General features: G+C 38.8%; 4 protein-coding genes across 4 annotated transcripts; 2 read left to right on the top strand and 2 right to left on the bottom strand.

Annotated features, from left to right (window-relative positions):
* Positions 1–1,362: 1,362 nt before the first annotated feature.
* On the bottom strand, positions 1,363–4,224 carry LOC306773338 (dnaJ homolog subfamily B member 9-like). Its single transcript, XM_079263127.1, has 3 exons — positions 4,124–4,224; positions 3,574–3,818; positions 1,363–3,259 (listed from the first exon to the last, which is right to left on the bottom strand). The coding sequence occupies exons 2-3, from the start codon at positions 3,788–3,790 to the stop codon at positions 2,769–2,771; spliced, it is 708 nt and encodes a 235-aa protein (XP_079119253.1). The 5' UTR covers positions 3,791–3,818; positions 4,124–4,224; the 3' UTR covers positions 1,363–2,768.
* Positions 4,225–5,125: 901 nt separating this feature from the next.
* On the top strand, positions 5,126–6,408 carry LOC306773344 (THAP domain-containing protein 5-like). Its single transcript, XM_079263133.1, has 2 exons — positions 5,126–5,281; positions 5,485–6,408. The coding sequence occupies exons 1-2, from the start codon at positions 5,141–5,143 to the stop codon at positions 6,229–6,231; spliced, it is 888 nt and encodes a 295-aa protein (XP_079119259.1). The 5' UTR covers positions 5,126–5,140; the 3' UTR covers positions 6,232–6,408.
* A 5,971-nt stretch (positions 6,409–12,379) lies between these two features.
* Positions 12,380–13,435, bottom strand: avpr2l (arginine vasopressin receptor 2, like; the record flags this gene model as incomplete). Its single annotated transcript, XM_079263131.1, has 2 exons — positions 12,380–12,459; positions 12,613–13,435. The coding sequence occupies 2 exons, from the start codon at positions 13,433–13,435 to the stop codon at positions 12,380–12,382; spliced, it is 903 nt and encodes a 300-aa protein (XP_079119257.1).
* A 4,164-nt stretch (positions 13,436–17,599) lies between these two features.
* On the top strand, positions 17,600–26,093 carry pnpla8 (patatin-like phospholipase domain containing 8). The gene is made up of 9 exons (XM_079263383.1): positions 17,600–18,654; positions 18,810–18,959; positions 19,079–19,230; positions 21,113–21,207; positions 21,348–21,519; positions 21,655–21,712; positions 21,908–22,102; positions 24,624–24,819; positions 24,913–26,093. Exons 1-9 carry the CDS (start codon positions 17,710–17,712, stop codon positions 25,185–25,187), a joined length of 2,238 nt encoding a protein of 745 aa, XP_079119509.1. The 5' UTR covers positions 17,600–17,709; the 3' UTR covers positions 25,188–26,093.
* The last annotated feature ends 607 nt before the right edge of the window (positions 26,094–26,700 follow it).

Raw genomic sequence — 26,700 nt, 5'->3', positions numbered from 1 at the left:
ATTTGTGTTGGGGAAAGTCTTTTCACTTATAGATATCACAAGCTTCACGCTTTTTATCATTTTCTGTAGATTTACCTTGTCATTTGTTGCTAATTTGTGTGTATAGACTGCAAAAATGTGCATCTGTTATGTTGGACCAATGTTTTGTTGAGCCATTTGTCTGTTGCCTACACCAGTAAAACATTTGACAGATTATTTTAAGATATTAAAGTTTTCTGTGTAAAGTGCAAATCCTTATTATCCATCAGATTTGTGCATTTCTGAACAAGTTATGTTGCTGACACCGTTTAGCTCTTGAGGCTGGTTGAGCAAAATTTTCTCAACAGCTTAAGACATTAAAATGTAGCTTCCTTTGATCATTTTCAGTCATAAGGCTGACACTCATGTGTCCCGTTCTAAGCTAGCACTTCTGATTGCAAGATATTCTGCAGGAAAAAGGAGTCCAGTAAAAGCAAGGAAAATGTGGACTTTACATATATGTTGACAGTCAGATAGCTTTATGATACTGTTGACCTTGCATTAAAAAAACTCAAAATGTGACATAAACCAGGAATTTCATAGCAAGATGTTGGACAGTTTTACCATCTTTTTCGTTCCTGTGCTCTGAGGAGATAACACTAAAAACCACAGCTTTGTTAATGTAGGATGACGCTGCACATGTTATCATTATGTAATTTATAATGGCATTAAAGACACACACCTTATCTTGGCCACATTAACCAAGCTTCACCGGGGTGTGGTGCAGCTTGGATGACTTTGCATTTTCACAGGCTATTTTTTCCCCCTTCAAACATTTAAACAGGTTTTTGGTTAGATCTCGTGATCAATCAGCTGGACCACTTCAAGGCAAAAATGATATTTCCTCTTTGTCATGTGCACTTCCCTCTGATAATTGTGTCATCTCTGGTTGGAGGAACTTGTGGGAGGGGTGGGAGGGATATCTGTGGCAGTAATGAATATGAGCCATTTGAAATGAAACATTCACATGAAAATATTGACAGAAGAAAGAACTGATGTGTGTTGGATTTTTAACACATTGAAGCCCTTTTAGATTTTATGTGGAAAAACTCATGTAGAATTTTTTGCAATATGCTTGAGAACATGAAGCCACTTTCTCCTTTTATTTTTTTCCACCATTTCTGGAAAATTATGGCAAATCATATTTTGAAAAAAATGGCCTTTTAAAATGATTAAATTGGAAATTGAAATAAAAGAAAAAATAGTACAGTTTAGCCATTTCTTTGTCTTGCTTTTTAATTCCAATATCACTTCACAATTTGATTTAAATAATTTTCTAATACACTTTGAGATTTTGTCTGTGTGTGTGTGTGTGTGTGTGTGTGTACTTTCTGTATCACATGCCACTTCCCTTTCAGGGGCAGTCTTAGATTACCTTTTTTGCTGCCTAGAGAAAGTACACACTCTACTGGAGCCTTCTAGAACGACAGCTCCCTGCAGCCTAGTTTACAGGCATGAACATACAGCACCACAATGAAAATTTTAAATTCTGCATTTCAAACCAAATGTTAACTAAAATCCTCTTACAAAGTCAGTATGCATCAAGTGACAAGTGTTGTTTTATGTCATTAATAAAACCAGAAGTAGATCCTTGTAACTGGGAGTGTATGAATCTGAAATGGTGAATCCCATGTAAATTCCTGTGGTATTTCTTTTTGTAATTCAATAACAAGCAACTTTAATACTGATATAGTACTTGTATTTGACTCTGAGGCTAAATTCAAAACACCATAATTTGCTCCTGTAAGATTTTATTTACTTTCAAAACATTATGCAGTCAATCAACACTCTGCACACACTCATACTCACTCACACACACACACACACACACACACACACACACACACACACACACACACACACACAAGTGCTGACATTAGACAATAACAATTGCAAAGCACTGTCTTTGACAGATAGGCAACATAAAGAGCAAAGGTGCTAAATATTGCACATTCTGATCCGTTTGGGAAGCTTAACATTTCAGACCATTCAGCTTCACTGGCAAACAAGCCCAACGTTTTGCAAATCACAACAACAGCTTCAAAAACAGCTGAGCGATACCTTACTTTGCAGCTAGCTTGACCAGTATTTGTCATGGGACTGATGTTAATTTCCTGCCCTGACTAAGAAAAGGTAGATGAAACTCTGGAGGAAAAAAAAACTAAATGAGGTAACAGTTGGTGATGGCCAGCCTGCACACAGTCCAGCAAGTGAGGCAAGTACAGCACATTGTCATAAAAGTGCGAAAGAGCCTCATTTTTTATGCCTATTGTTTGAATTTGAATGTTTACCAAATCAAATCTGTTTTGAGGTTTACATTTGGCAGAAGATGAGAGAATGGCCTTAAGAGGTGCAGAGTTCACCACATTATTACTGTTTCCGATAATTCTTGATGTTTTTGTTTCTCTCAAATTCTCTTTGAACTTCAGGCCATACTTCAGTCAGATTGCACTATTACAAAAAGTGAACCAAGTAAACGGAATGAACCATGAGAGCTAAATAAGAGAGGAGTATCAGAAAGATCCTAAAACTACCGTAATTATCATCCTATGAGCAATAATGTATGTGGGTTATTGCTTGAAACCAGCCATTTAAATTAGCTATGATATTTGTTGAAAGAGGGATATATAGAGAACTATGAAAGCCACACAAAACAATTCTCTTTTCCACAATGTGATAAATTAGCATTCAATTTCAAAACCACAACCAAAAACTTTGCAGTGTCCCATATTTTGCTATTTCTTTTTATCTCAGGAGCATTCAGTGAAGGTGGTCACCATGTTCCCCCTTCGCTGAGTCACTGTCCTGCAGTGCTGCTTCGCCGAGCCATGAAATCTACTATCAGTCCTGGAAGTGTGCGTATTAAAGGAGAACATCTTCTCCAAGTCCTCAAACATATCATCAAAGAGTCCTCCCCCAAAGCTCCCCTGATGAAACTCCCTTCTCTGCCTGTTCATGGCATCCTGATGAGTCTGGAAGTGGCTATCAAACTGTCTCTTTTGGTGGGCTTGATTGTGAGAGTTGGAGTGAAAGTGGTGTTGGTGTCGTTGTTGTTGACCAAAAGGGTCAGAGTTGGTGAAAATGTCATCAAAGTTGAAGTTGAATGACTGGAAGTGCTGCTTGAAGTTATAGTCTCCACTGCGGCCACCTCCTCTTCCTCCATGTCCCTCCCCTGATGATGCACCATGGCCAAATAGGTCGTACTCTTTCCTTCTCTTATCATCTGATAACGTTTCGTATGCTGAAAGAGAAAAATGCTATTTAGGCATGCTCATACTATTTACATTTTTAAAAATTGCAAATGACCACAGCTGCAACTTCCAAAGTTATGTGTCATCACATATAATGTAAGCTTAAAATGAAACAACCTGACCCCTTCACTTTACACTGGGGCTTTCAATGGCTGTAATAACTAAACCTTTAAAAAAAAAAAAAATCCTTAAAATAAGGTTGTTGTTTTCTTTTTTCCTAATTCATATATATATATATATATATATATATATATATATATATATATATATATATATATATATATATATATAAAAACTCACTTACCCTCTGCTATTTCTCTGAACTTTGCCTCTGCATCTGGGCTCTTGTTGCGGTCTGGGTGGTACTTCAGGGCTAGCTTATGGAAAGCCTTTTTGATCTGTCGCTCAGTGGCATCTCTGGGCACCCCCAGTATTTCATAGTAGTCCCTCTTAGCCAGAATGAACTCTGAGATGAGTAAAACATGTACTGCTAGCAGAAGAACCGATTGAGCTGTTGCCATACTGGTGGGTTGGTTTGACACCTTGAAGCTGTGAAAATAGCAGTTTTCAGCTCTATTAACGACACATGAAGACTTTCAAAAGCGTCTCAGTAATTATGAGTTAATAACTGTTATAAACCTTTGGAAGAAAATAAGTAACAGTATGCCATGAAAACACTTTGCTACGTAGTTTCAACAATGACGAATTAGTAGAAGAAAACAACTCGCAGTTTCTCTAGAAAGTTCTGTCATCGAAAAGCTTCTCAACGAGACACTTTTGCTTACTTTCAGTAAAAGAAATTCCATCTTTGACTCATACCGTTCGTGTGAAATGACAAAAAAAAGATACATTACCTGGACACGAAGTAACAAACAGCCCGGGGCTACTTCTGTCAACCACCTACAGCTCCAGCTGATGTGAAACGAAAGCTAGCGTTGTGGACGAGATGCATTCCTGAGCCGTAATACCACGACTCGCAACGGTATTGGTCCATTTTCTAACACAGTGACTTAGATAGCTCTGATTGGTGGACACTCTTTACATGGAGAATTTTGGCCAGGCAAAAAAAGAACACAAATGAAGCAAGAGAATAATATGTACATACTTCAGTGTTCGCTTTATATTCGCTTTTTAATCGATGAAAGTCTGTTCAGTAATCATTTTTATTGGGTGATGTAAATTATGTTATGTGATTTAAATTTGTATTATTTTGAGTTTTGTTGTATTAAAATAATTCATTCGTAGGTGAATTTTCATTGGTATCCACGGAGATTTTCAGCCGTTTTCAATTGCGATCAACTATCTTGAGTTCAGTGAAGTTGACGTCACATCCACTACTTTGGTTATAATCCGGAAGTGATAGTTTACAAGCTGTTTTGTATGTTTTAAAACAAAATTTCCGCAACAAACAAATTTTGTTAAGGTGTTTTGATGTAGCCCAACTGTAGATATGCCACGTTACTGTGCTGTGAAACTTTGCCAAAACCGTGGGGGGACAGCATCAAGACAAGACAACAAAAGAATTAGCTTCTACCCGTATGTTACCTATTTTCTTTCAGCAGAGACTACATGGTGACATTTTTTTTTTTAGTTTAGCTGCAAGTACAGTTTTCTTTTAATTCCTAAACAGAGCTTATATTTAATCATTAAAAGATGCTTAGGTATCATGTAAAAAATCTAAATGAAGGGGAGATTCTTACAATGGATGTTGAATAATGATATTGTCATTTGTGATACAGGATCCAAATGATATATTCTGTCATATGTGATTCTAGTATCTATTCTCTATACAATTTATATATATTTTTGGTTTATCTTTGTAAAGTTTTCCATTACAAGACAAGCCCAGGCTTCAGAAATGGGTGGACAACATGAGGCGGGAGGAATGGACACCAAGTCGACATCAATATCTTTGCAGTGAGCATTTTACAGAAGACTGCTTTGATATTCGATGGGGTATTCGTTACTTGAAGAACACAGCTGTACCCACCATTTTCCCTGCAGATGATCATGTATGTATCGCTTTGCATCATCTTATTGAATTTTAATTAGTTGCTGCAATAAAAATTTAATGTAAAGTATGTGCTCTTCCAGTTTTTGTTATTTATATAGTCTAGCAGAGTTTCATTATGATCATTTAACCCATACAATAACTGCATTATGGCTTAGTATCTGTGATCTATTTTCAAATGAATATTTTTCTTTTAAACTTAAGGATGATGAGAAAAGATTTAGCAGCAACAGAAGAAGCCCAAAGGTTATTTCCAGCACTTCAGAGACTGAACCTGAGCTTGGGGAATGTGAATCTCCTCCCAGCAAGAGGCCACTCATTTTGAGAAAAGTTTGCAAAACAGTCCAATCAAGTACAGACAATACTGCTGCATCAAACCTGGAGGTGACGTTTGAACTTCCTCTGGTGCCAGATGCCAGCATCATTTGTCAATCGAATCTCCAGGAGACACAAACTACAAGTATAACCAGTGACACTGGAATGCCAGTGGCTTCCTGCCTTACACTGCCGCCACTTAGTGAATCTAATTCTGAAGAGCAGACTGACTCAACCATGGCTGTCATGTGCTGTAAGGCGCTTGGACCTTTTTCCAACCAGCAGGAAACAGCTACCCTTCAGGCTCCACCAGGTCATACTATCCACTTTGTGCCTGTGGAAACGCATAAGGCGGAACCCTCAAATAATTTTTTGGAGGAGAGCAGACTTAGTGAAGGAGAGCACATTTCTGTTCACGAGCACTCGTACAGTAGACCGGACACTGACAGAGATCAGCTGTGGAACAAAATCTTGTGTTTGCATGCAAAGATCTTGGAAATGGATCGGAGGGAGGAGAGCACTGTGGCAAAAATCCATGCACTGGAGAACGAGATAGCCATTCTGAGGAGGGATGGGGCTGTTTTTAAAGAGAAGCAGAAAATTTTAGAGGATTACATCTCAACTGTTTTGCTCTGATATTTATGATAACTGATGTACATGTATTTTAATTGTTGCCTTATGTAAAGCGCAGCTGAACCAACTGATTTTTCCATAACACATGCATGTGGCAACATGTCCACATGATGGCACTGTATAAACTGTTGGACTCATTTCTCAAATATGTCCCTGGAACATTGCTTTCACATGCTTTGATCAGCCTACAGCTTGTCCAGTAGTTTAAGATGGTTTAGTTGTTAACATTTACACATTTCATCCTGTAACAGCAGTCATAATCACAACATAAATTTATCACACACAGAAGGAATTAGTATTCCTGGTGAAGATTATCTGGACCCCACTGACCCACCATCTTATTTTTAAGGGTCTATAACAGGTATCTTGGACATAATTTGTATGAATTTGAATAAATATAAATGACTAATATCCTGAAAGGCTTTCAACTCTGTTCTGTAAAGCGTTATTGCAATACTGCATTCCACTTTGTCTTTATTGCAAGTGTTTGGTCTACTGCATAATATCACTCCTAAATGATTTTTCACATATTCACGTTTAAATTGCACTGAATTAATTCTGATGATTCATAGTTATTCATAAAAACCAGGGAAAGCACTCTTTTCTCCCACAATAATAAGTGCTTTGTGTTCACCTGAATCCCTCAAATACCTTTTCTTTGTAACTTTGTATTAAATCTCTTGCTATGAAAAGTCAAGGCAGATCAGGAATCTCCAAGGGAAATGTGGTTAAAGGGCTAATTTTTGTTTTATATTATTATAGAGTTCATGCAAAATAAGAGCATTTCAAATAATTTGAGCTATGCAGACCCAGGTGCTGCCAAAGGGTTATAAACACTGACACCTCCAACTTCCTCCTTATAGCCAACAGCCTGTGGGCTGCTGAAGCAGCTGCTGTACACTGACAATTTAAATAATTGATGCCCACAAAGCAGGCTATAAGAGGATAGCAAAGCCCTTTTAAGCAGCTGTGTCCTCATTTTGTGATTTGATTAAGGAATGTTTGTTCAGAGGAACGATGAAGGCCAAGCTGAGGTCTTGAAAAATCTTCAGAGGGCTCATATCATTGGTTGGAAGGCAAATAAAGTGACCCCCTCACCTTAGGAAAATATTTCCCGCAGTGCAGCCTTTATCCACAAAATTATGTATTAGAAGTTTGCAAATAAACAGCTAAATACTTTTATGGAATTATTTTCTGTGAGGTGATGAAGCTGGAATACAACTGATGCTTAGCAGAGTGGAAGAGTTTGGAGAAAAAGAGCTCCTCTCCAGTTGTGAAGCATAGCAGTGGCTGTGTCATGGTTTGGAGTTCAGTGAAAGCAGATGGAAAGGGGAACATTGCATTCGCAGAGAAAAGAATGGACTTAACAACACTAACTTCTGGTCAACACGTGGACAGATCTTGTTAAACAAAAAAAACTCATAACTGCATCAGTCTTTTTCTGTCATTTTCCACCCAGAACAAATGGGAACAAATTAAGGTTTGTCACCTTTAATATGATAACCAATTTTTCTTTTAATTCTTCACAGTAACAGAAATTGATTTGACCAGAAAAGCAAAACGTCTGCTTGCAATGATAGTTGTAAATACAAGCATTTCTACCTACAGTTGTGCTCATATGTATTCATCCCCTTTCATTAAAGAAAAGGCTGAATTTACAACAGTCACCCAAAAAACTGGAGACTTAAAAAAGGAACAATAACTAAAAATGAGCAAAAACATAGTTTAGTAATATAAGACTATATATATATATATATATATATATATATATATATATATATATATATATGTATATACACTACTCACAAAAAGTTAGGGATATTTGGCTTTCAGGTGAAATTTATGGAAAATGCAATATGTTCATGCTACAGTGATATAATATCATAAAAGTAAGACATTTAAGTAGAAGGATGCACTACTGATTTCCTCATCTCAAAAAATTCATTCAACACAAAAGGTAACAACAATGGTAGTTACACCACAACAAAAAATTTGAACGTCTCAATATCTCATCATGTGCCCTTGAGCATCAATTACAGCTTGACAACGACGTCTCATGCTGTTCACAAGGCAACTTATTGCCTGCTGAGGCATGGCATCCCACTCTTCTTGAAGGGCAGCCCTCAGGTCATTGAGGTTCTGGGGTGCAGGGTTTCGAGCCTCTACACGACGGCTCAGCTGATCCCACAGGTTTTCAATGGGATTCAGGTCTGGAGAGAGTGCAGGCCATTCCATTTGAGGTACACCAGTCTCCAACAGCCGTTCCCTGATGATGCGGCCTCGATGAGCAGGAGCATTGTCGTCCATGAAGATGAAATGAGGCCTGTGCTGTTCATGTAGGGGCACAATCACTGGATTAATGATGTTATTCAGGTAGTATGGGCTTGTCACTGTACCATTCACAAAGTGTAGGGCAGTTCTGTACCAAGTGGACACCCCTGCCCACACTGTAACACCGCCACCACCAAAAGCTCGCCTGGTGACAACAGTGGCTGATGCATAGCGCTCTCCCTGACGTCTCCAACATCGTTGCCGGCCATCATTTCTGCTCAGTGTGAATCGACTTTCATCAGAGAACAGCACTGAGGCCAACTGGTTCCTCGTCCAGCGTAAATGCTCCCTGGCCCATGCAAGACGATGATGCCTGTGCCTGGTGGTGTGGTCAGGTACCCGTGCAGGTCGTCTAGCACGCAGACCACGCTGATGGAAACGGTTTCGAATGGTCTGACGTGACACTTGGGTGCCTCTCACCTCTCTTAAACGTGCCTGGAGTTGAGTGACATTCATCATCCGGTTTCTCAGGGCAGTGTTCACAATGTAGCGGTCATCAGCACGGGATGTGGCCAAAGGACGTCCACTTCTAGGCCTTTCTGTGACTCTTCCAATCTCTCCATATCTCTGTTGCAACCTGCTGATGACACTCTGTGACACTCCAAGCTCAGTGGCCACTTCTGTCTGAGAACGTCCTGTTTGAAGCATCGCAATGGCAAGGGACTGTTGTTCCATTGTTAGGTGTCGTCTTGGTCTCATGATGTCAAAATGTGAACAGCATGATGAGGACAACTGTTTAAACACCAGCTCTAATTGAACCAGGACATTTATTGGTCAATTCAAGGATCACACACTTGCCGTGATTTTTGCCGTTAAGCTCCTTTTTAGAGAACAGCAACTTGTGCAAAATTTATTGAAACATTTACCAGTTGGACATGTGCATTTAAAAGCTTAGAGAAGATCACATTAAGTTCACCTGTACAGGTTTGAATGCATTTTAGGCTTGTTGTGAAATTGGTCCTGGACACATTAGAGCTCTTTTCTGTTGAACAGTGGGACAAAATACCTGTCAACAGGTGCAGAAGTCTGACTGAGAGGAACAGAAAACACCTGACTGTGGCGGAAACATTAAAGGATTTTTCAACAAAATATTAGTTTATGAGTGATGTAATATGTAATAAATTATCTTATTTGTTTGCTTTTTAAAACAAATCTTTCTATTTAACCAGAATTAGAAAATAATGTCATGATTTTCATAAAATTTTAATTTATTACTTTGGTCAATTTCAGCTTATTTTACAGGCAGTTGTTTTGTTTTTTTTCTTCTTCTTTAATGAAAGGCTATGAATGAATATGAGCACAACTGTATATGTGCAACTTTGCAGACAATTCTGCCCTTTTCATACTTTGCTGAAATAAAGAGCTGTTTTTAGCTTGAAACAAGAATACACATTGATATGACTGTATGTCTTTATGTTTGTGTCGATCCTTTTCCTCCCTCTCCTAACCATCTCTTCAATGATTGTTTTAAACCCCCACAATTACATGACCAAGAACCTGCTGCAGGATTTATCTCCTGCCTCTTCAACCCTCAGGCCTTGAGTCACCGTAGTCTTTTGGTCACATGAGGTACCTAATCTTATTTGAAGAAGCTTTCCAGAATTTAAACAAAGAGCCACAGGCTGTCTCGTTACAGAATATGTTCTCCAGTATGCATTGTCACAGTGATGCAATATTTTATCCATGAGTGACACCTTATATGAAAATAAGCATTTTGCATCATTTTTTGTGTTTGTGACAAAAAAAAAAAAAAAAGTGCTGTGCATTACCTTTCATATGCAAGATTTTAATTCAAAGCTACTGACTGGGGAGGTTTCTCCCTATGTTGTGACGTTTCACACACTTAAGACAATGTCTGTGCTTGTGTGCATGTGGGAGAAAAGTTTAGTAATTAACTAGGTTTGAATTCATTGCAAGGAGGCCGATTGTATGAATAGGTTTGTGAAGTGCAGGTTAAAATGACTCCAGGGTGTTGCATTCTGAGAAAAAAGTACAGAGGGAAACATTTCAAAGAATGAAACTTGGTTCTCTTGCATGAAAGGATTAAAATAATCAGTGCTCTGAATGACTTCTATATAATCCTGAGGGCCCGTGTCTCTATGAAAGGAAACAAACCATCATAACACAACTGTAGGGCACCAGTGCTCTGACAAAATAGTCCTGCTGCATGTCTCTGCTAAACTTAAATTTCATTATTAAAGGAGTAAACAGTAAAGAAATAAACACAACAATATAACAAAGATAAAATGAGCTGAACAAAGAGGTAATGCATCATAAAGTTCAGTTTTTTTACAGTTATGTGCAGCAATCATGAACTTCCAGACCCTTTTAGAGGCAATAATATCAATTAGGTTTCAAAGAACATTTGATTGTATAGGTAAATAATTGTTTATTTATTATACAGAATCTATACCAGTAAATCTAACACGAGTAATTCACAAAGTACTTACTTATAAATTATCAATAAACCCTCATTGCACAGTCAACACAGCATTATGTACACAGTTTTGACATAAATGAATGTTATGCACATTCTGAAATGTCTCAAAAGGAATAGCGAATTAGGTGATTCTGTAAAATATAACTTGAATACCGGAATAGGCATTCATAACCAAGTTACAAAAAATATTCATGACTTAAAACAACCACTAAACGATGGGTTTACTACAGGGGATAAAAGGCTTACCTCATTGTCAGACTAATGGAGTGAAGAGTTTAGAAATAAAAGAAAGAAATATCTAGTGCCTTCATATGTCCATGTCTTCGGTGTGTTTGATCATAATTTCATAGTTCAACCACATTTTTTCTAGTATAAATAGAACTGGAGTTGAACTGTTTTCATCATTATTGACAATAAAAAAAAAAAAAAGATAACTAGAAAAGCACTTGGAGAATGCAAACTTCCGCCATTTAAAAAGTTCTTGGATACAAATGGTGATGATCCGGATCACCACCAAAATTAAATCAGTTCTTCCTTTTCACATTTCCAACAACTTGTGAAAATTTCATGAAAATCTGTCCTTAACGTTTTGAGTTATCTTGAACACAAACAGACAAACAAACAGATAAACACTGTGTAAAACACAACCTCCAGGGCAGAGGTAAAACCAGAAAAATGTCCATTATACAGTGGGCTTCAGCAGGGGTTCTACTATGCTGGGAGCCTCTTTTGCTAATATCGGTCTTGGGTCTTCTAGTAGGACCACAACCTGAAGCACACGGCATGTAAACAGCAAATGACTGATGAATTTTGACTTAAGACCCCATAAACTTAAAGGTCAAACAAAATTACAAACAGGTGTTAAATATGACAGAATAATGAGCTGTACTTACATTCCCTGAAGGATTTTTTTTTTTTAAATTTTAACATTTATGGTGCAGAATTTGTTTGGTTGCAGTCCTCTCTGCAAATCGTCAAAATCCACCGCTTCAAATTCAGCTGTGCCAAAGGTTGTGGCTGGCACCTCAAGGTTCTATTTGTATCTACAATATGTTTAGAATAAAAGTGAATGTTTATGTCATTGTTCATTTACTGTGTGCAGTTATTGTTATGCCTGCTGAATAGAAAAAAAAAAACAATGCTGGAATACTTCTTGATGCATTCTTTGTTCCAGCTTTTTTCACAGCTGCAAACTGTTCTGCTTTGACACAACCTATCAAATACATTTGTTCTACACAATAAATGTGTTTGCCAGGCACATCTCAGCAATGCAGAAACACATTGTACATGGTAACAACACAAACAAGTAATCTCTGGTTCACATGAGAGAATTTAGTCAACACATTATGCAAATGCAAGTAGTCCTCTTGGCTGTGTTCATCAGCTATAGTACAGATATATCCAAGGGTTGGTACAGCTGTTGAGACCGGCCAGCAGCATGATGATGGCAAATACTGGACCTGGACAAAGAGATGAAGAATTATGTGAAAATCATCTAAACAACATCACATAAAATGTTTTATTTTGATTTTTTTTTTGCTGTGAAATAGCTCGGATAAAAAAAAAAAAAAACATTCCACCACAAAGACAAGTGAGTGAGGCTACAGATCAACCTTGTATAAGTGCGCTACTCGGGCTCCATGCAGACCATAATTGTACAACAAAGAATGGACTCCAACAGAGCGTGTATGTCATTATGATTACAAAAGTCATCTTCACAGTCTTAAGCAATGCGTTGGATACGCCTTTTGTGCCCGTGCGTCCTGACCGCAGAGCCTTTCTCTTCATGTTGAAGTAAATTGTTGTGCAAATTCTCATTTGGCAGTAGAGCAAAATTACAGCAGGTAGGGCAAAAACTGCCAGAGTGATCCAGCTGATGTAGATCCTGCTTCCCCACGGCTCGATAAATGTCGCCCAGCAGTCGTACTGGTTCGCCTCTACCTCCTGAAGAGAGAAGATGAAGAGCTGCGGAGAGCTGAAGGCGAGGGAGATGAGCCAAGCTGCGCTTATGGAGATATACCTCCTAAAGGACCCCTCCAAGAAGGAAACCATGGGCATGCAAACCGCATGGTACCGGTCTATGGTCATAGCCACAATCATGTACGCAGAAGCAAACATTCCAACCACCTGTAAGTATTTGACGGACCGGCAGAGGAAGTCTGTGCCGCGGAACCTGTGCGTAATTTCAATAGAAAACTGCGGGAGGACTTGGAAAAAGGCGACCACCAAGTCCGCCAAGCAGAGGTGCAAGAGGAACAGCTGGGTCCTTGTGTTTCTTCTTCTCCTCTTCCACAGGGTGCCTAAAAAGAAAAGGTTGCCACATGTTGCAAATACGAAAACCAACCCTAAAACTCCAGCCCTGATGAGTCCAAAATGCTCCAGCGCAACTGCATCCTTATCCGATGCCTTTCCAGGTCTGTTAAATCTGCCACCCATTTGAGTGTGAAATCTTGAGATTGTGTGTCCTATAACCCCAGAGTATGATTAATATTCCTGCGTAATGCGTCGGGGTGTTGCCATATCGGCACAGGTGAAAGGCAACACACTCCTCTTGACGTACACTACACGTCTGTAGTGGGAACTATGAGACGGGACGGCATCAAGCAGAAGATGTAGCCTCCTGTCACTAAAAGCCAGCCCTATGAAATACATAATCCACCTCGTCGTGGGGTTAAGATGCACGATGCAACGGTCTTCTTAACTTCATACCTTCCATCTCTATTTGAACACCCAGTCTCCTCGTAATGAATTGCCGACCCTAAGCTGCTTTGTCGTGGGGTTGTGACAGCAAATTTCACCGCAGCGGTCTTCACCACCGGCGGATAGTTAGGGACCGTCAACAAATTAACCATGGCAGAATTTAAACATAACTATCTCCGCAACCACTGGGGCTATGAATGTCAAAACAATTTTAAACAGTTTACGATTTATCTGTGAGTGCTACACTGCCTTTATTTTCTCCATTTTCATCTAGTCTTATTTTATATGAATTTTTAATCAATTCAAACATCAATAGCTTTTTACTCACGTGACTTACACACCTAAAATCACTGCCTAATTACTAGTCCAGTCCTGCCACACATTGCACAGCCTTTTATTTTCCTCATTTTCATCTTGTGGGATTTTATATGAATTTTTTAAGATTTCAAAGTTCAATAGCTTTTTAGTCATGTGACCTACACACTTCAAGCAATGTCTAATGGAGCAGCTATTCCTGCTACATGTTGCACAGCTTTTATTTTTTCCATTTTCATCTTGGGTTATTTCATATGAATTTTTTAAGATTTCAAAGTTCAATAGCTTTTTAGTCATGTGACCTACACACTTCAAACACTGCCTAATGGTTCAGCTAGTCCTGCCACATGTTGCACAGCCTTTATTTTCTCCATTTTCATCTAGTCCTATTTTATATGAATTTTTTAAGATTTCAAAGTTCAATAGCTTTTTAGTCATGTGACCTAAACACCTCAAAACACTGCCTAATTGCTCATCTAGTCCTGCCACATGTTGCACAGCCTTTATTTCCCTTGTTTTCATCCTGTGGGATTTTATATGAATTTTTTAAGATTTCAAAGTTCAATAGCTTTTTAGTCATGTGACCTACACACTTCAAACACTGCCTAATGGTTCAGCTAGTCCTGCCAAATGTTGCACAGCCTTTATTTTCTCCATTTTCATCTAGTCCTATTTTATATGAATTTTTTAAGATTTCAAAGTTCAGTACACATTGTGTGGGTTTAACAGTAATGATACAAGCAGACATAAAGATTGAGGTGGGAAATTTAACATATATATATATATATATATATATATATATATATATATATATATATATATATATATATATATATATATATATATATATATATATATATATATATATATACCTGGTATTCAACAGATACCTGGTGAAACATCAGACATTTCCGTCCTGAAAAGCACAGTCCTCGGAACACCGTAGGACCTACTGCGTAGGACCTTCAAGCTCCCATGACTCTGGAAGAGTATCCGAGCTTGAGAGATGGGAAGGATGAGTGAGGGGGGAGTTTTTATATATCTCTCTTTATGATGTTTTAACAGCTTAAATGTTTCAGTTGACAGCTTCTGATGGGGTTTTTTTTTTTCCATTTGTTTTGTTTTGTATACATCAATTGATCAATTGGTGTACTATGCACACCACACTGATGTGAGCACTAGCCTGGTTTAACTCTTTTTGTCCTTTAATACCATTTGATAGATAATTATGATTAATTTTGACCTTGAGATTTTGGTTTTTTTCTTAACAATGTTCTTCTTGCTGTTTGTATTAATAAGCAGCAACAATAAAGCTTCCAATAAAGTCACAGCAAGTTACATATGTTGTATGATGCACATTGCACATCTAAAGTGTGCGTCAATAGATCAGTGTAAAATTATATTTGACTGGCTATGAATTCTGCCAAAATGTTTTTTCTACACTGAAAATGCTTAATTGTAAGCATTCAAGAAACTTCTGATAAATAATTTATATATTTTGCTTCTCAAATTGACACTGTGTATGGTTATGATCATTGTAAATACACTGTGATTGAACCCATATGTTATGGGAGTTAAAAAAAAAGAAGTAATTTTTGCTTATCAAGTGGAGATTATGTCACCATAAGACACCACCAAAGACAATCTCATGAGAGAACAATTCTTAGGTATTTTCATCATAAAAATCAATTTTTTTGTTTACTGAATATATTTACCTGTTAATATTTTCACAAACTAGTCCGCTAAGCTTTAAATCTGTAAATGCACACAAAAAAGTGTTATTTTTCTGTGCTTTGTTCTGGAAACTTCACATTGGGTTTTGCCCAAGATTATCTATGTACTCTGATTAAACTATGCAAGATATGATTAATTTGTCAGAGCTGTTCTCACAATATCTCGTTCTAAGTGGTTCAGATAATGTGATCCTCCTTGTCCATGTGTATAAATTATGTTCTGTACAATACTGGGTCTTTTATGGGTCTTTTTTGTTGACATATTGGCTTTCTGCATGACAAGTTAACTTCGTGGCTCGGAAAAACACTTGAAATGGAACAATCATTTAATGCTCCAGATATCTTTACTTTGTAAAATTTCCATCACATTTCGAAATTAGTTAAACTTATTCAGAATAAGTTTAATTAAATCACTTTTAATGTACACAGTAATTTCTTTGGCGACATCTGGTGGTAGACATAAAGCATTGCAACATGCCCCCCCCCCCCCCCCCCCCCCCCCCCACTGCGTCACTTCCTGTTCTTTTCCTGTTTGTTTGTTTTTTTTTAAGTCAGTAGCCACGTACTGTACCTGCCCTACATCACATGAAATATCGTAGCTTTTCAGTTTGTGCTGCATTTGGTAAGAGGACAATTTATATATCTTTTTGTCTCGTGCGAAGTCCATAAGCGTATATTTATCTTTAAATTTACAAAGAAAGTGAGCAGCGATTAATGATGTAATTTTATCGTCTTCTGTGTGCACGCTTGTTTGGCACGCTTGTTTTGGTCTGTGTAGCAAGCTAGCTTTCAAACATAATTTGAAAGCATGATTTGAATTTGGTATTTTTTTATTACAAGGCAACGTAGTTTCGCCGGGGATATAAAAAAGTACAAAGTCCAAACAGGGACGTTATGTAACCCTGTTACAAAGCAGAAAAGACTGGTAGGTAATTAGCTTTTTATTGTGTACCCCTAACAGAGGCTTCTCTGTCTCATCTGAAGTCAACTTGCTTCAAAGGTTCACCGTTTCGCCGAGTAACGATTTACTCTCAATAATATCCGAAAGCCATTTCTCGTTGAACCTGGTTTTCCCAGGAGTGTGCACATATCTGTTTGACTCCATCACAAAGTGGACGTCAACCGGCAAAGCTTGGGACTTGTTTTTAGCAGCTTCCGCGACGAAGTAGACGCTAGCTGTCCCCTGGATAGGTTTCCGTGCGGTCACGGTGCTGAAACTGGCTCGGTAATGGTAGAAAGTGGCGTGCTCCTCCTCTGTTATGAAGAGAAAATCCAAACTGTGAGACCAGCATGACGGGATCTCCCATGTTTGAATATAAGCCTCGATCTGCTCCTTTCCCACTTGGATCGTGAAGTCTCTGGCAGACACCCACTGGATACTGCCCGTCTCACTGCCAGTGTGGCCGTCTACCAGCTTCTTTTCGTGGCTGTGTCTCTCCAGGGAAGCTTTTACAAGTACAGAGGACTCTGCTGGGTAACCCAGATCACATGAATATCTATCCATCTTTGGTTTTGTAATGCTGGTACACAGGAAGTCAAGAAAGTGTCATGTTAAATGTTCTGAAAGCTGTAGTGTCCGTTTGTTGCTTGAGGTGTTTCCATGGTTACCTAAATAGGGAGAAGGTGAGATGGAGCCCTCTGTTGGGCTCCTCTGTACAACATATACCAAAAACCTTGAACATAATGCCTCAACCAGCAATCCTGTTATTTCGAGGCTCACCCTTGAACACATAATATGAACATGTCTTGTTTCATCTTGTTCATGCTGACTTTCTCTGACAATATATTTCATTTTATCCTTTTTCAGAACGTTTTGACACCCATGATGGAATTAAAGCTACTATAACTCATGGCACAAAGCCAACCAGTATGCTGTATCACTTCACATTATCATGAAATCCTCTTCCCTTTGCTTGACGCATTCACTTTTCTACTGATGCTCCTAAGTGAATCAGCAGACGCATGTCGCGGCTCAGGACCACAATTGACACCGTGACCAAGGCAGTAGGCAGCACAGACCTTGTGTCCAAGTTCTCCCGTTTCAAGCCAGGCAATGTTGCAGTTGGCAGTACCAATGCTGACAAAGTGCTGGTCAAAGCTGAGACATTAACTTGTAATGACACAGCTCCTGTCTCCACACCTGAAACTGCAATGAAGGAAGAGGAAGATGGGAAGAGCACAGCAGAGGAGTCGGAGAAGCAGAAACGGCAAGTTGTAGAAAAGCCTTTTGTTGCCACAAAGAAGTCGACATCCAGTTTAGCTTCGACAGTAAGCGAGTCAGCAGCGAGTTCGACCTCAGCGGTAGCAAAGCAAACTATCCAGCTGTTCCATCCGGAAGCTTTGTCCACCAATATGGATGAGACTTACAAGTCTCTGTCCCACCACATCAATAGTTACTTTGGCACCAACGCACAGGGAGAAGATGGAGAAAACAGACAGAAACACAAAGATGCTTCTGTTTCTGACCCAGCGCCACACTTTGGCCCTTTGAGAACAACAGACCACATTCCTGTTTTGTCTGCAGCGTCAGACGCAAAGAGTTTTAAGGCATCTGCTACCTCCCCTGTCCCTTCTTCTCCACCTGAAAAACCCAGTCCTACTGTGGAGACTCCCTCTTCTGAAACCATTTCAAATGAAAGTACAACTCAGTCCATCATAACGCCTACTACCTCTCCAAAAAAAGGCTTCACTCACTATCTGTCCTACCCCCGACCCAGCGTCCAGGCATTTGTTGGCAACTACATCGCACCTTTGGTCCCCAAATTCCGAAGCGATGCCAAAAAATTAGCAGTTGAAAAAGACAAATCTTCAGCTCTTGCGGTGGACGATCCTGGCACAGAGAAGGCTGACAGCGAAGAGGAGAAAGCTGCTAAGGCAAAACAACAACTACTGAGTCAAAGAGAAAAGGTAAGTGGTTTATTAAGACTCAAATGGTTTAAAAATTTTGTTAAATGTGAAGAAGAAACCTTTTTTTTCTGAAATGCTTTGAAATTAAACTATATGTAATGTGTGATTTCACAGGTCAGTGTTCATATTTGTATTTTTGTACCTTTTCCTTGCAGATAATAGCGAGAGTGAGTGTAGACAACAGAACCAGAGCCCTGGTCAAAGGTCTGCAAAGGGTCACTGATGTCAAACTTCTCACTACACGAGTCGAGGAACTAAGCTTTCATCTCCTGGAGTTTCCAGAAACACGAGGTGTTGCCATTAAGGTTAGTAAATCTGTTTTTTGTTTTAAATAATGTATTTAGCGGCCCCCCTTTAATCTAAAATGGGTGGAACAGTCTATATATCTTTCAAGTGGGAAATCCTGTAACTATGTGTGCTTCAGGAAAGCATTCTGCCCTGCTTGCTGCGATTGCGCCAGGCAAGAGACCTTCCTCTTCAGGCCGCTGTGAGAGAGGCTCTGGCTGTGGTCGGCTACACAGATCCTGTCAAAGGCAGAGGAATCAGGGTGCTGGCCATAGATGGAGGTGGAACAAGGTGCAACCTTTTAAAGACTTTTATTACAGGAGGGTTTAAATGTCTGTGAGATTTTTTTTTAGCAATTTATAGGAAAAGCACAACTCTGTTCAATATAAAAGTAAAAAAAAAAATCCTATCCTCTTACAGAATTTGCTGGTTTTCTGGTATTTACTGAACTTGAAAAGACTCTAATTAACACTCTGGGGAGGGCAGCATTGTCGGCGATGCCAGGGACCATGTTGTGTTTAATCGAGCATAGCTTTCGAACCATAAAAGATAGAAACTTACTTTTTTTCCCCCTCTTAATCGGGAGACTCCGGGCTTTCAGACGGTAGTTCCGGTATCACTGTAGCCCATTCATAGGTGATACAGTGTTGTGTCAAATTAGGTGTTCCAATCAGAGCCTTTGTCTTAGGCGCATGACACGTGTTTGTCCAATCAGAGCCGATGATGCCTCAGGAAACGCCTCCATACAGTGTCAATCACTTTGCATCGGCGTCATTAGCAGTCGGATTGCTGCCTTCTGTATTTACAAGGCCGATAAATTATGAAAACAACAGCTTTTACGCACGCATACCATGTGTAATTGCTCAAACAAACATTTGCATTACTCAAGTAGTTTATTTCAACATAAACGACACGATGGCGTTGTAACAGATGTATAACTTGGTAACAGATACAGTGTGTGCAGCTGACAGTGATGGAAAGCTGCGGTGCTTCAGTCCCCTTCAGTACCTTTAGTCATGCTTCAAAATTATAATACTCTTTATTTCAAGCAAAGGAACCTCGTTTACATTGCAGTTTATGATATTTCAATTCAAAATAAAAAAACAAAACAAGGTATAGGTCATTATGGGGCATTGAAAGGTGGTGTTTATTAGCATTTAAACAAAAAAAAAAAAGAAGTCAGGTTTATTTCTCTAAAATACCCTTGGTTCCCAGAGGGTTAATTACTGTATTTGTTTGATATAACTAATAATTTAGTTACGAATAGGCTGTGTGGACCTCAGTGTGTCCTTTGTCCCTTCAGTTGCTTCAAAATTCCTTAAAGTTTATCAGACTTAAAGTTTACTGACTGAGTCAGTAATGTAAAAACATTGATTCAGTCCCACGTGGTTGTGACTCTTTAGTTGTAGGACAGTGAGAAAGATTTCACATCTTTCATAGTTAAAAGAAGGAGCAGCTTTGTTCACGTTCACCACATTTTCCCTAATTATATTTCATTATGTTAAGAGCTGTTGCTAACAGGAAAGAGCACCCAGCTGTTGCTGGTTCCAGTAAGGGGCTGTTTCCAGTCTCCCATCTTCTTTCCCAAGTGCTGTTGATAAAGAGGATAGTGTGACTTATTCAGATGTTTAACAACAACACCATCAGTTCTTGTTCATGAACCACAGTAATATTTTTGTTATTGGTGTTCAGAAAACTCTTAAACTCTTTTTGTGTTAAATTACACTGACAAAAAATCCTACATGTCCCCCTGTAGCATCACAGCATCCAGACCAGGGTGCTAATTGGTGTCATAGACATATTATGTGACATGACAGACATAACAACAGAGGAGGACTTTTTGTAAAAGGATATTTGGATACCCCTAAAACAAATATTACATCTGTAAAGCTTCAGTCAGTGTTCATCAAAAAATAAATGCAAGTAATTTTAGTCAGTTAAAAAGACAACCCAAAAAACAATTATTGTACTCTATCTTTACAGAAATGTAAAAGAGTGCCCAACTTCTTCCAAAACCCTTTTTCGAACTTAAGAAGCTTGTTTTGTTTGTTGTAACCAATATTTGTTCTTTTTAAAAGTACTTTATTTTAGTTCAAAATAAAATTATGATAAAAAAAAATGTCCCTTTGAATGAAAAGGTGTGATAATGTAAAGTTTGGGAATTTGTTTGCAGAGGAATGCTGGCTCTGCAGACTCTCCATAAACTGCAAGAGCTGACCGGAAAACGAATCCACCAGCTCTTTGACTACATCTGTGGAGTCAGCACAGGTATGCTATTGTTACTTTCTTTTGTGTTTCTTTTGCATCCGTGTTTAATTAATTCCTGTCAGACTGGATTAGTCGCGTTGATTTTAATGTCAAAATCATCTTTGCTTGATTTAATTCAGACTTTTTTTCCTTTGCAACAGGGGCCATCCTGGCCTTCATGCTGGGGATTTTTCAAATCCCCCTGGAAGAGTGTGAGGATATGTACAGAAAGCTGGGTTCAGATGTCTTCAAACAGAACGTCATAGTTGGAACTGTGAAGATGGGCTGGAGTCATGCTTTCTATGACAGCGAAATGTGGGAAAATATCCTCAAGTTAGTCTAAAAGTTTCCTTCATCTATATTTAAACTTCACAGTTTAAATATGCCTTCCTGTTTCTCTTACATCTTCATTTCAGACACCGGTAAAATCAAGTATTCTTTGTTTGTTTGTGTTTTTGTTTTTATTAGAGAGCGAATGGGTGAAGGAGGTATGATTGAAAGTGCCAGGGACCCAAACTGCCCCAAAGTAAGCAATGCATCTCATTAACTCCAGTGTTGTGATTGTATTAACAGATTTTACTCCTTGTTTTGTATTTTTGTTTCTGCACACAGAAAAACACAAATTATAGATTGGATTTATTATTTTTCCTTTACTTTGATTAAACCAATGAGGGGGTTTGAGTTAAAGTGACATTTTGTGTGTTTCATGTTTGTCCACTAGGTGTCAGCAGTTAGCACCATTGTGAACAGGGGAATACCTCTAAAGGCCTATGTGTTCAGAAACTACAGACTAATGCCTGGAGTGAGATCCCACTACTTGGGAGACTGCAAACACAAGATGTGGCAGGCTATTAGGGCCTCGTCTGCCGCCCCGGGATACTTTCAGGAATTTGTGCTGGGAAAAGACCTCCATCAGGTAGAGTGTGAAACTGAGAGAGCTGGTATATGTCTTGGCTCAGTGTGAGTCAAACAGAAGATGAGTTTAACTGGAAAATATTGCAACATTAACAGTAATGTCAGTGAGCATGCCGTGATTCTGCATTTCCTAGGAGACCAGCACCATGAGATACTGTGTACTCTGCTGCACAGTTTGTGTAGATTCGTTTCATTCTTTCAAACCCACAGTCTGGAAATGCTCCCTTAATTGGGGCATCCTCTTGTGTGGCTGTCAAAGGTCTGAGGAATAGATGGAGAATGAATAGAAGAAGTCGGAGGCTGAGAGAGAGAGTCATTAGATCTGGTCTGTGCCACACCAAATACGGCTTTGGCACCCCTGCCTTGAAGGAAAGAGGAAGAGTTTGCAATTCAAAATTAAAAGGACAAAGTCTAATAGGTGTCTACAGACATATTTATTATTGTACAATGTTAAAATTATGCAAAAATCCTAGACAAATTAGCATCCATTGTGTTTTTTGTATTATATCTGTCTATTTTATGAATGATTTAATAAGGACAAACATTCTGATTATGTTTAGATCAAAGACCCTGATATAATTAAACCCAATTAGATGCAATTTTGCAGTCTTGTACTTTTGCTGCACTTTGAATCAGTCAGAGGCCATCTTAGTTCTGTCTGTAATGAGTTTCACTTCACTTACTGTCAGACTGATTAATGTGAGTGTATTAGGTAATGGATGCCAGCACGTCTTCCTGTTGAGTCAGAAAAACATGCAGCGGTTGGAGAAGAGACATAATTCACTTGACCAGGTGTTATTAAAGCAGGAGCTGAAAACATATCACAAATCTGTGTTGTAGAAGTCTGGTTAAAACATGAGCTCTTTGATTACAGTCTAAGCAGCATTACTATATTTATATAGTCTTTTTGAGCCACTTGTGTGTGTGTGTGTGTGTGTGTGTGTTCCGTAAGGAGCTGTTTAAATTAAGCTGTGTTATTCTATGAAGTTTGAGTACTAGGCCAGATATCTTTAGATGGTCCTAATGGAGAGCAATTACGCTCAAGGCTTAGCTTCTTTTGATAACCTACTTAAGCAAAATTAGCTTTGTCCCCCCTTCTCTCCTCTGCCAATATCTCATGCAAGATCACTGTTACTTGGCATTGCATTATGTTTCAGTCAATATCTGATCATTTTACTCGCCTAAGCCTTGTATATCCAAGGGAATCTAAGCAAACAGTAATACCTTAACAACACAGTTCAATTTGCGCACATGCAATGCTGTTGGTTTGCTTGGACATCGCTGTGTCTGTTTCTCATGGACTCATGACAGCAGGCTTGGAAAAATGAAGATTGATAAGTCTGTTGTCCAGTCCACAGTCTGAGTGAGCTACCAATGGCTAATCTCTGGTCTTGAGCCTCTAGTTTTCAGCACCAGCAGAGGTATTTCTCAAGAGAATTGTGCCATCGCTAGAGATAAAAAATACTATTATAAACAAAAGCAGCAGAGGGAGTTGCATCCAAAGACTTAAAACAAGGGTGAAATGCATATCTCAATTTACAACTGTTGGCATTTATTCCATAAGTATGTTGTTATTACATTAAGCACTACTACCATCTTTCTTGCTGTTAGATGTTGAATTACATCTGTGATTTTTTTTCTTTCCCCATTGATATTGGTAGCACAGCGAAAGCCAGTGAGGTGAGAACTCAATGAGTATCAGAGCTGTGAAGCATCTATGTGATAAATCTACTTCTAAAATGGAAATTTCAGTTCCTCCTTGTAGTAATAGCCCGAATGTTTAGGTCTATTAAGCCTGCTAAGACTTTAAAATGTATGTGTTCTAGTAAATGAGATGGCTGATTGATAATCCTGATCACTTGTTGTAATTTAATGTTCTGGGGGGTTTTATTCAGGTTTAACATAACTCTTCTCCAATAAGTGTAAACGCTTAAATAGCCCTTTATCCCAGCTCTGCTGAGGAAGATAATTCGCCACACTCTCAATCTCTATCAGTCTCAGACAGAAGTATTTCAGCACTTGGATAGGATCCAGACCTGGACGTGGGGAAAGACTGAAATAGAGCAGGAGTGCTAAATCAGTCCCCACATTCACAGAGGCTGCTTGTCCTCTTTCTCTGATTGTTGGCATCATTTTACTCAGTACCTCTTTCACAAATCCAGTGCAGAAAGATAAACATGCCAGTCAAAGGTTAGAATGCTAAAATTCAAATATAATCAATGATTCAAGCTGAATTCTCAATGTATTTGACCCAGTAGGTTGTTTTTGACTTATATGAATTTCAGGAGTTTGCTTACTTGTTTACTTAAAAAAAAAAAACACACCAATGTTTGCCAGAGGAGCACATTTCTGGCCCAAAGCTGTGTAGCTCTAGAACAGGCAGTCCATTTCACCTCATTTATCTCCAGCAGTCTGTCACAAGTAATATACTTCACTTCCAAAGCTGTACTTTAACTAAAAAATATCCTGTCACCATGAATAATTCTAATATAATGCTAAAGGGGTCTCTGTTTTCTCTTCAGGATGGAGGGCTTCTAATCAACAACCCCACAGCTTTGGCTATTCATGAGTGTAAGTGTCTTTGGCCAAACACACCTCTGCAGTGTGTTTTGTCTCTGGGCACTGGGCGGTACGAGACTGTGGGCAAGAACAACACAACCTACACAAGCTTAAAGACCAAGCTCACTCACGTCATCAGCAGTGCCACAGACACTGAGGGTAAGACCGTGACCGGTTCTGGTGCAGGTAGTGTGACACACAGTGGAATTGTTGGAGAGAAATACCTAAAGGAAGCGAACTTCTTTATTTCAGAGGTGCACACCATGCTTGATGCCCTGCTGCCCCCAGACACCTACTTCCGCTTCAACCCCTACATGACCGAAGACGTCCCGTTAAACGAGAGCCGCGAAGAGAAGCTGAACTTCCTTAAAAGCGAAGGGGAGCGTTATCTGGAGCGCAACGAGGCAAAGCTGAAGAAGGCGGCCAGCGTACTTGGCCAGGAGAAGGGCGCCATCCAGAGACTATCTGAGTGGGCCAAGCTCAAAGCCGACATGTACGAGGGGATCCCCTTTGTGTCCAAGCTTTAGACATAAACGTAGAAGTGGTGTAAAGAAAGGGGGAGAGTTGAAGGTAAGAATACACTTAAGTACATACTGGAGAAAAATACTGAAAAAGTTTTAAGAATCTAGGGAATTTAGTTCAATTCCAAATGTTTACATAATCATCACTCAAAGTTTATTTATTAATATATTAAGAAAATAAATCAAGCAACAGTATTAGACGACATTTGATGTAAGTGGTTCTTCACAAGGTTAAAGGATGTGTGTGTGTGTGTGTTGGACATACTGTAGAATAATACATTTTAAGGTGAATTCAGCAGGTTGTTGACGATGATGAACTAATCGTGAGAAAAAAGACAATGTTTTTGAGTTTTAAACTGCCTAAAAGGCTTTGGTTGACTGGTTTTTGAATGCACAATGATGCAAATGGATGTGTGTGTGACTCATGTCCACCATATGACACATAAATGAACATTTATTGCCTACAAGAAAGTCAACTTGTAAGAAAAGACTGACGTTTGCTTGAATTCTCAGTAACTTGAATATATTAAGATGTAATTAATATAACTGCACATTGAGAATGCAAACATGACTGCCTATTTGTAACACTGTACTAAGGGGAAAAAAACCTTATTTACATTCTGAGATATTATTCTTAGCTTCTTGAACTGAAAGAAAATGTAAATATGATAATGAATCATTTTGGGTTGCTCTTGATAGATTTTAGGAACATGACAAACGAAATACTGCCCAATGACAGGCAGCTATGTTGAATTCCCCTCCTATACTTTTCATAATTGCAATTCCCATTGTTAAAAGCATGTCTGTTTAATTAGAGCAGTGGCTTGTGGTCCCATTGCTTTAATAAACCTTTTCTCTTCAAACTTGATTCAAATATGATCTCTTCAATTGTTGTATACTTCATAAAAATAACACTGTATTAATGGGGAAAGTCCTAATTGTTGTAATTCTTCCCATTTTCACGACCTAATGGAATTCCAACAGATCCAAAACATCATGAAATAATAAAACTTGATGCAAATCTTCTCCGTGAGCTCTTTCTTGCATCTTTGACAGGAGTGTAATCCATGTTTGACTGCTTTTACCTTCTGCTGCCTTGTGCAAGTCAACGTTAGCACACTCAAACGACATGAGACGCACAATGGAGTTGTCACCCAAGAATGCCAAGTATCTTCATATGATGAATTGGTCTTTTATTTTTCCATCTGCACACACTGATTTTCTGCTTTACTGTTTTGATCTCTTTGAATGTCTGCTTAAATTCTTCCCAGTCATGCTTCGGTTGCCCACGTCAACATGAACAATATGGCAATGAGAGTCCTACCTTACAAACGCACACATCATTGATAGATGTCAGATGTGGAGTATTTCACTTGACTGAAGCCTGAGCACTCAAGTTATAGATTGACGGTCCTTTTCTGTCCATTAGCCTGGACTTCACTGCAGCTTCAATCAAACGTCATAGTCTGATTTATGATTGCGTCGCCTCTGCTTGACCTCAAGGTCTTTTTGTAGGGTA

The sequence above is a fragment of the Telmatherina bonti genome (assembly GCF_933228915.1).
Source record: "Telmatherina bonti genome assembly, chromosome: 23".
Classification (NCBI taxonomy): Eukaryota; Metazoa; Chordata; class Actinopteri; order Atheriniformes; family Telmatherinidae; genus Telmatherina; species Telmatherina bonti.
This window is presented reverse-complemented; position numbering and strand designations above follow the sequence as displayed.